This window comes from Belonocnema kinseyi, chromosome 9 (genome assembly GCF_010883055.1).
Source record: "Belonocnema kinseyi isolate 2016_QV_RU_SX_M_011 chromosome 9, B_treatae_v1, whole genome shotgun sequence".
NCBI lineage: Eukaryota > Metazoa > Arthropoda > Insecta > Hymenoptera > Cynipidae > Belonocnema > Belonocnema kinseyi.
Genome location: NC_046665.1, coordinates 87,391,278 through 87,401,922, shown reverse-complemented (window position 1 = coordinate 87,401,922; position 10,645 = coordinate 87,391,278). Strand labels below are relative to the sequence as shown.

At 27.1% G+C, this 10,645-nt stretch overlaps 1 protein-coding gene across 1 annotated transcript in view; it reads left to right on the top strand.

The window, feature by feature from the left end:
* Positions 1-10,645, top strand: part of LOC117180777 (beta-1,4-N-acetylgalactosaminyltransferase bre-4-like) — a 250,704-nt gene that overhangs the window by 214,651 nt on the left and 25,408 nt on the right. Inside the window, exon 4 of the mRNA XM_033373279.1 lies at positions 3,711-3,932. Coding sequence (XP_033229170.1) covers positions 3,711-3,932 — 222 coding nt within the window. The remainder of the gene's footprint in view (positions 1-3,710; positions 3,933-10,645) is intronic.

Below are 10,645 nucleotides of genomic sequence, written 5' to 3'. Positions count from 1 at the left end.
ATCGACATTTTTTTCGATGTTTGCATTAAAATAAAAATTAAATAAACAAAAAAATAAAAAATCTACTTTCACCATTTTCTGAAAAATTTAGTTCTGAATTTTACAAAAAAAAAATTCTAAAATCGGTGCATAATTGCGTTCTAAATGTCATTTTGAACCTCGTTTTCCGATTTCACCCCACTGTGCGGCGGCTCAATGGTCCTAAAATCTTCTGGACGTTTTTGATCCCTTAAAATTATTTAATTGATTTTTTACCTTTTAATCTTTCCAAATTTGAAACTTTGGTTTTAAAATCTTCTACATTATTTTTCAAAATTTTAGGATTTTTTCTTGGTGTTTAAAGAAAAAATAGCATTGTCTTTTAATCTTTCAAAATCCTTAAAAAGCTTCAAAACTTTATTTCGAAATCTTAAGAAATCTAAATTTTGTTCAACAAATTTGAAATCTTTTGAAAGCTTGAATTATTTGTTGTGCATATTGTCAAATTATAGTATGGTAGAAAAATATATTAAAGTACAGAAAAAATCCAAAAAGTAGGCTTAGGAACATTCAAAAATACATTTTTGCATAAAATAAAATTACTTAGTTGAAAATTTTGATTTACTAAATTGATGGTACAGCAAATTCTTAATCTCTATTCCTTTAGTATTAAAGAATAATGTACAATTTAAGTCCACTCTCTTAGGAATACATTTTTAGAATTAAAATTCCTCAATTTTATTAAATAGAAAAAGTTATTTTTTTCTTTTGTTTTAAATTTGCCATTCTATACTAATATTTACATTCGAATAGAGCTTTTGCTGTTCAGCTCGAGCAATGCAGTTACATAAATCGAAGAAAGTTCTTTCAAAGACCTTCGCTTTCCGAAGAAATAGGAAAGCTTAGCATTACGATCGTAAAAATACAGAGCACTTCTCTTCTACAATTTCATTTGGAATAGTCAGGTGGTGTTATTTTCACAGAATAGGAAAAGATCCGATGAAAAGACATTTTAAAACTTATAATGAACAACTGGCTGAATATTAAAACATTTTATTTTTAATTAACAAGGATTTTTGGGTGTTTGTTAATTGCAGCAATTAGTCTATAGGTACCTTAAAACGAGACTTTATTGGAATATCAGATAATTAAATTAGGCAAGTGATTTGCATTCAGTATTTTTCAACATATATTTCAATATTTTTAAAATTTTATATAAAAAAGGGTTGAACTCATCCAAAAGACGAATTTTCAACAAAATAGTTACATTCTCAACCAAAGAGATCAACTTTTATCTAAAAAATGATGAATTTCAACAAAAAAAGATCAGTTCTAGTCAAAAATGTTACAGTTAATAACTCAACTAAAAATGATTTTAGTTGTAAATAAAAAGTAGTCGAATTCGTCAAAAATTCTAAACAAACGAATTTCTAAACAAAGCAGATTAGTTTCAAACCAAAAAAATGAATTTTCAACTTAGAATTTTTTTCTGTAGAAAAAAAAAGAATTTTCAACAGAAAACAAGAATTTTCAACAAAACAATTACTTTGTTAACCAAAGAGAGGGACTTTTAGCGAAAATGATGAATTTTAAACCAAAAAACTGAAGTTATACCAAAATAAATTCAACTTTTAACCAAGTAGTTTAATTTACAAGCAAAAGAGATTAATTGTCAATGAGAAATCTAGTTAATAATTTAGCTAAAGCAGATTTTAGTGATCATTTTTCCATAATTTTTTAAGCTAATTAGAATTAATCCTAAAATTATCAAATATCTTTTAAAATTAAAAAATTACTGTAAAAATTATCTCATTTTGTAGCTGACATTTTTAGAAATGATTGGAAATTTTTTTTCAAATTAATTTGTCAAAATCAGAATTTATAAAAAATTTTGAAGGTATCTTAAGGAATGTTTTTTTATTTTATTGACACCTTTCAATATTCTTAAACAAAAAAAACGGAATAGCCTTACAATCCTCCAGATTCCCTTTTAACTAGTTCAAAAAACTTTAAAAATATTCTCTTGAAATTAATTTTTTTTTAAATAAAACATCGTTTAAAATTTTTCCAGAAATCGTGAGAAAATTAATTTCTTATCTTAACACATTTTAAAATGATTAAGAAGCTTTATCATTTTATTTCTTAATCTTAAAAATTTTTCATATTGTTTCAAATGTTTTGAAACCTGTTCAAATTTTTAATTATTTTTGAAATTTTTTAAATACTTTTAAGTATCTCTTAAATTTACTCGAATTTGTGATCAAATTTTGTAATACTGCAAAATTGCAAAATTTTTCTTTAAAATCTTCCCCGACATTCTCTATAGAAATTTCCAAAAATAAATTGATATTTGGTTAAATCTTTTTCAATTGTCTGTTTTTTTTTTAAATAAAAGATTAATTGAAAGTTTCCCAGTAATCTTATGGAAAGTATTTATTCTTTCGTAACCTTCCAAATTTCTTGAAAATCTTTTTTTTTTTTTAATTTTTACAAATGTATATTTGGATTTGAAATGTTTGAAATATTCTCAATTATTTTTAAATCTCTGCATAACTTCTAAAACTTTGAAATAAGTTTAGAAAAATTAAAAGTATGCCTGAAATTCTTTAAATCTTTTTTGTTTAAAAATTTAGCCATTCCATTTTTGGTTCGAAATTGCTCTTTTTTAGTTGAAAATTTGACTACTTTGGGGAAAATTAATTTTTTTGTTTGAAGATAGATCATTTTAGTAAAAAAAATCATAATTTTCGTTACGAATTTTAATGTTTGGTTGAAAGTGCGTTCTTTCTTTAGTTGAATTCCACTGTTCTTGATCTAAAATTAAAATATTTTTTGTTAAAATATCAACTATTACATTTATTGTTAAGAATTTATCTTCTTTGGTTAAAAATTAAACTACTTGGACATAAGATCATTTAATTTTGTTGGTTAAACATTCATCAATTTGGTTGAAAAAGATAACTATTATGTTGAAAATTTGTTTTTTGTTGTTGGTTTTGAAAATGAACTGTTTTAGCTGAAAATTTACCTATTTTAGTTTTTGTAGAGATTTTTACTATTTTGTTGAAAATTTGTTCCTTTTGTTGTAAAAAATAATTTTTTATCTAATTGCAAATGTAACTATTCAGTTGTTAGTAATAAAATAATCTTTTTTAGGGCAAAGTTCAAATATTTGATTAAAAATGGATCTATTTTGTTCAAAGTGCAATGTTTTTATCAGAAAGGTTAAGAATTTGAAGCGTTTCAAGTTGAATTTAATATAGTAACCTCATTTATTTAAAAGGATTTATCCCCTATTTACATGAAAAATCTCTTCATTTCCCCTGTTTTTCTTTCAATTTTGACCTGTTTTTTGTCTTCGTGTAAGTAGGGAGTCGACATAAAAAAATGCGTATAATCCAAAATTGGAAATATTATTATAATACCTGCTTCAGTTAGCATCAAATTATTTCTTTTCGTTTCATTCGGTCTGATTATTCACCTTTTGAAAAACGGAACTATATGAAGTGAGTTTAAATAAAAAAGAAGTTGAAAACCATAAAAATTGTAACCGAATTAACTTTTCTACAAGTTGAATGTCTAATCCGGTTAAACGTAGAAATAATTCGAATTGTTTAAATATTTAACCGGTCAAACACGAAGCTCTCGAAAAAATTACTGTGCTCTACGGATCAGCACCAAGCAATTACGCAGAACAATGACCATTTCACGTAATCCCTTTTGCTTTTCAGTCGGACCAGTCGCCGTTAGCCTCTCGCCCACTGAGAAAAAGTTCACAGAGGTGAAACCGGGTGGCAGAGGTTTTCCCTCGAATTGCATCGCTAGGCACCGTGTCGCCATCATCATTCCGTACCGCGATAGACCTAACCACCTGCAGGCTCTTTTGCAGACGCTTCACCCGATTTTACTGCGCCAGCAGATCGACTATCAAATTTTCATCATCGAGCAAGAGGGTGAGTACCTGTCTGCCCTGAATTGACACCAAATACCGAATTACTCTATATTCGTATAACGTTTTATGAGGGCGATGCCCATTTGATCGCCGTCAACCTGCTTGCTCTACTCCCACTATCCAACTTACCATCGTGCAGCCTCTCTACCCTAAATTATTACTAAACACCGAATATTTATACTCATAGACATGCATTTTTTCATTTATATTTTTATTATATTTTTAATATATATTATGGAGGCGAAGCCCATTTAGCCATCGTGTACCTGTTTGATCTACCCCCCCCCCACCCAACTTCTCCTTAGGCATCCTCTACCTTTAAATAATACTGAACATCGAACCTCTATACTCGTATAAATAAATTTTATTTACTTTCCGTATATTGAATATTATGGGGGCGAAGTCTATTTGATCGCCGTCTACCTTATAGTCCAGGCATCTGGTAGTTTTGTTCCAGAAAAAATCATACTTGCAATGTTTTTAATGAGAAATTTTCGTTAAGGGGTCCTTTTTGACATATCAAAAATGCTAAAACAGATCAATTGCCAAACCGGGTTTTTTTTTAAACAGTTCCAAAAGTTACTTTGCGTGCACGGATAATTCCCATTATTTTATTTAAAACATAATCCGCTAACTTCTATTGGTTCCGAGTTATGATATATTGAAAAATCCCCATTTTTTGGATTTTCAGCGAAAAATCACTAAGTTTCAAAAAACATTGTGTATTCTTGCAAATAATTACTGCACGGAAAAGTGTTCTACAGGTGAGTGAAACTAGACTCAATTTACTGTAATTACAAAAAAAGAACAAAATCCTACCTATGATAGGTCATGAGTTATGACCCCTCAAATTTGGCCATTTTGGCCTGTTTTTACGGGCAAAAAAGTGGACTTTAGTTTTTTCCAAATAAATCCTGTCGAGTTCAGTTTACGTTGATTGTGCCAGAGGATGAAATAGAGTCTACAAAAATCTGCGTATATCTAAAAAAAAAAGTTTTTAGACCTATTATTTTGGGAATTTTAAGGTTTTAAAATTTTCATTTGCTTTTGTATTTTTGACTAAGATCGAAGAAGTAGTGTTTTTGGAAAATACCTCATTTCCTGTGGATCCCACCACAAAGTTCCTAGAGAATAAATGAAAGTGGAGCCAATTTGGCGTAAGATCAAACAAAAGTGTCCTAGCCAAAATAGGTCACGAGATATGACCTTGGGAAGTGCATTCTTCATGCATAGAGGTACCTGAGCGTAACGTAAAGTAGAACTACGCTCATATTTCGAAATTCTTGTCACAAATACGTGTAAATGATTCATTCATCATGTATAATACGTCCTTTGACATTGATAAATAAATAATTGTTTATAACAAAAGCTTGCTATCACTACTTATGTTTACTTTTTGGTAATTTTTTAGCATTTTTGTGGCAAAAAAGTCATCGTAATTGATTACGAATGTGTTATATGTTTTTTATCCATTAGCAAATATTTTTATTAATAATTGTTTATAACAAAATATTGCTATAACCACTGTTGAGTACTTTTTGACTACTTTTGTGGCTAGTGGAATATTTAATAACATTGGTTTATTCATTTATAATCGTTTAAACAAATTATTTTGTTTAAATAATTTTTGTTTTGAAATTCGTTTTTTCCCGAAAAATTATCACTATTGGTCTAGTGGAATATTTATTAACATTAGTTCATTCATTTTCAATTATTTAAACAAATGGAATTTGTTTAAATAATTTCAATCCGATTTTTGTTTAATAAAAATTATTACTATGGGTCTAGAGGAATATTTATGATTAATAATCAATTACTGATTAATAATTAACTTATCACTTACATATAAGTAATAATTAAAAATTTTTTGTAATTAAAAAATAATAAAATTAATCAAACAATGTTGATAAATATTCCAGTGAAGAAATATTAATAATTGTATCAAAAAAATATTTAAACAAATTTAATTTGTTTGAACAATTAATAATTAATGAACTAATGTTAATAAATATTCCATTAGTCTAATAGTAATAATTTTTAGGGGAAAAAAACGAATTTTCGAGAAAAAAATTATTTAAACAAATTTCATTTGTTTAAATAATTAAACATTAATTAACAAATGATAATAAATATTCCACTAGACCAATGTAAAGAATTTGAAGTAAAAAAGACGAGAATACAGTGTTCAAAAGGTCGATTTAATGAAGAAATAACATTTTTCAAACTCTAAAAAATTATTCTAACCCGTTAAAAAAAAAATAGGGAATTATGTTTTCTGATTTAAAATAAAATGGAGGGGGTCTTTGTCCTGTAGTCTGCAAAATTTGTTCATAGATTTTAAAAGATTTCAAGGATTTTTCAAATGAATTTCATTAATTTGAAGTGATTTTGAAGTTTGTGAAATCTTATGGAATAGAGAATTTTCTAGACTTTTTAAAGATATGGAACGATTTTACAGGAAATATGAGGTTTTAAAATATTGAAAAATATATGACGTTTTTCTATAAGATTTCAGAGGATTTCAAGGGATTTTTAAACTCTTAATGTATTTTTTAAATACATTTTCAGTATTACAAAAAACATCATCATAGAATATCACGGAATTTGATAATATTATAGTGGATTTTAAAGGATTTATTGACGAGAAGTGAAGTATTTTGTAGGGTTTTAAAGATTTAAAGAGATTTGGAATTTAGCCTGGATTCTTTGGAATTCTCTTGAATTTTATGAATTAATTGGAAATTCTTTAATTCGCTTGAATTTCTACAAATTTACTCTTTTCAACTTGATTCGATGAATTTTTGTTTAATTTTTAAAAGTCTCAATTTAATTGATCCTGATGATCAATTTATAAACTGATTTCCAATATTTTAACGTATTTTTTTAAATTCCTTGGCAGTTTCAAGAGCTTTAAAAAATTCCAGAGAATTGTAAAAGATTTGAAATAATTTGGATTATTTTAAGAGCTTACAAAGAAATTGTTTATTTATTTCAGTAATTCAATGGGATTTAAAATGCTTTTATATACTTGAGGGTATTGTAAAAGATTTTCAGGCGTTTTCAAGGGCTTTTAAAGGGTATCAAAGGATTCGAAATATTTTAGGAAATTCCAGAAGATTTCCAGATTTCTATAGCGCCAGTTTTGGGGCTGAAATGAGTGACAGCCTCATATCCCGCGCACCCCGCGCAGCTCCTGTTACACCAACATGCGGCGCGGCCTCAATTCTTGGAAGGGCTATAGAAGGGAGGGCTAGTAAAAAGTTGCACTGTATTTAAAAAGATTCCAAGGCATTTTCGAGAGATTTAAACAATTTAAAGAGATTTCCAGGGGTTTTAATAATTTCAAGAGTGTAGTAATATAATGGATTTGAAAATTTTGTCTTAACAAGACATGAGGGATTTCGTAGGGTTTCGAAGATTTGAAGAGATTTTCAAATATTTTTTGCAATTCATTTGTAATTCGTCCTGAATTCTTATGAATTTATTCTAGTTCCTTTTACATTCTTTTGAATTCTTTTACATTTACTCAATTCTACCCAATTCATTTAATTTTTCCATGTTTTCTAATTTTCAATTCACTTGATTACTTTTTAAATTCAGTTTGGTTTTTTATGAACTTCTTCTAATCTTTATCATTTCTTTTAAATTTATCTCGTATATTCACTCAAAGTTATTGTAATCAATCAAATTTTTTCGATTTCTAAAATTGCACCAATTCATTTGCACTTGCTTTGAAATTCGTGTATTTTGTTGACAATTTATCTTTTCTGGTAGAAAATTAATCTTCGTGGTTGAAAATTAAACGATTTTGCTGAAAATTCGTTTATTTTTATTTTATTTTTTTGTTTGAGGAAGAATTGTCTTCACTAAAAATGTAATTATTACATTTTCCGTTGAAAATTAATAATATCATAAGTTGAAAATTGACCTTTTCTGATTAAAAATTTATGCATTTTGTTAAAAATTTGACCTTTTCAAACTAAAATCTACTTTCATTAAAAACAAACTATTTGGTCGTAAGAGGAACTTTTTTTGTTTTGTATAATTTGGTATAAAATTCATCTTGACGTTTGAAAATTTATATTTTTGATTGAGGATTCAATTTTGTTACATTTTTTTAAATTTCTAAGTGAAAATTCATCTGTTTGGATAAAAATGAAATTACATTCTATGTGTCGATAATATTGATCTTTTATGTATCGAAAAATATTATGAAAGTTTTTTTTTTAATTAGAGAAAGGTCACGTGTTATAAATCTCTACTTTTTTATTATCGCCATTGCAAGCACAAATAGTAAATTAATTCTGTTAAAATTATTATTATATTATTATTCTTTGTTTGAAAATAAGTAGTATAGCTATAAAAGCACGGCTTTATTTACCAACCGAGCAAGGTTTTGTCACACATCAAGTTACCCACAATTTTTATCATTAAGCCTGAGTAATTAATTAATTTTTTTTTAATTAATGAATGAGTTATTGTTAATTCCATTATTATTTACTATTGCTTATTTTGTAGTTTAATTTGATCACTGAATCTCTTAGTTTTAGCTGACCAACTTGATGGCTCTAGTCTGAGTTTAATGAGCAATATATGACGTTCTTTGTCGCTAATCACTTCAGAAGTTGACTTTCCATCGCCATTGCGGCCAAGTTGAACATAGTCCTCTCCTGATCAAAACCGCTTTCCACTCGCCAGGATCTATTCAATTACCACACTGCGACATGCACCCTCGCAATCTCTTTGAATCCCTCGGTTTGAACTGAATTGCAATTTCGACCAATCGCATTAATGGATGGCGCCTCCGCAAGTCTTCCCTTTAAAGATAATTTCACGAGAAATTGGACTCCTATCGATTCGAATATTATTGGTCAAAATCGCTGAATCAGTTTTCCGCAATTCCCTCTACGGCTGTCCTTTTTTCCTATTTTCAAAACATGTAATAAACAGTTTAATTTTATGTCTTTACAAACATGTATTTTCTACCAAAACAGATTAATTCTCAATCCAAAAAGACAAATTTACAACGAAAGAGTTGAGTTTTCAAAATAAAAGTAGAATACTTAGAAAAAATCAGACTTTTAAACCTGAAAAAATGAGTTTTTAACAACAAAATTAATTTTAGTAGTATAGCTTGAAGAGTGCGGATTCACTTACCGACCTCCCTATTTTACCCACCACTGTCGGTAACTTGGCTCTCATAGCTACACTACTAATTTTCAAACAAGACATATGAATATTCAACCTAAAGAAACAAACAAAAATGATTAAACTCAACCAAAAACAGTGGCATTTTCAAACACACAATTGAAATTTTAGTCAGTAAGATAATTTTTTTAGGATTCAACCTGAATAGTTGAGCTTTCGAACAAAAATTGGTTGATTTTTCAAACAAAAGAGATTAAACTTAACGAAAAACAGTTTCATTTACAAACACGAAAGAAAACATCTTAGTAAAATACTTAAATTTTGAAACAATTAAAGGAACTTTTAAACAATTAGTAAAAGTTTTAACCAAAAGAGATTAAATCTAAACTAAAAATGCAATATAAGACTTCAACTGAAAAGAATTGGCTTTCAACCAAAAAATATGACTTTTTAATCCAAAAAAAAGCCTTTTATATCCAATAATATGAAGGTTTAACGAAACAGTTGAAATTTTGACCAAATTAATAGACTTTTTAACAAACTAGTTAAATTTTCAACAAAATAATGAAATTTTTAATTAAAAGAAATTAATTCTGAATTATAAATGTAATAGTAGACTTTTCTATAAAAAATGTTTAAAAACCAGTTATATCTTTTACCAAAACAGGTGAGTTTTCAAACAAATAGTTAAACTTTCAACTAAAAGAAGTTTGTATAAAAAAATACACATTTTCAAGAAAACAGTTAAATTTTTAACAAACAAAAATGAAATGTTAACAAGCAAGTTTAAATGTCAGTCAATTAGTTGAATTATAAATAAAAAAATATTTTAATTATCAATAAAAAACAATTAAATGCATCAAAAAAAAATTCGAATGTTCAACAAAATAGTTGAATTTTTAAACCAAGAAGACGAAATTTTATAAGACAGTTGAATTTTCAATAAAGAAATTTTCTACAAAAAATATGAATTTTTAAACAAATATTTGAACCTTTAAGTAAAAGAGACGAATTTTTAACAAAATAGTTTGATTTTTAACCAAATAGTTTAAGTTTCAACGGAAATAATGAATCATAACAAAAAATGAATTGTCAGTAAAGCAGTACAACTTTCAATCAAGTAGTTGAATTTTTAATAAAAAAAGATTAATAATCAATGAAAAATATAATAGTTCATATTTCATTTATTTCAGCCGAAAAGAAATATTTTTATATTAAAATAAAAACTGTCACAATTTACTCAAAAACTTGAATTTTCAACAAAAAAAAATGGAAAAGTAGATTAATTTTAAAATTAAAATAATCGATTTCCAACCTAAAATAGCCTATTTAAATTTGCAGCTTATAAAATTGATTTTCGATACACAAAAAACGAGTGTTCAACCAAACAGTTACATATTCAACCAATAAATTAATGTTTAACAATATAGTTTAATTTTCAGCTAACCATCTAATTGAATTTTAAACCATACCAGGTGTATACATATGAAACCGGTATTGCCATCTAGCGGCCAGTAGGCACACTTGTAGGCACTGTCGGAACTTACCATTTGTGCTAATTGGCGT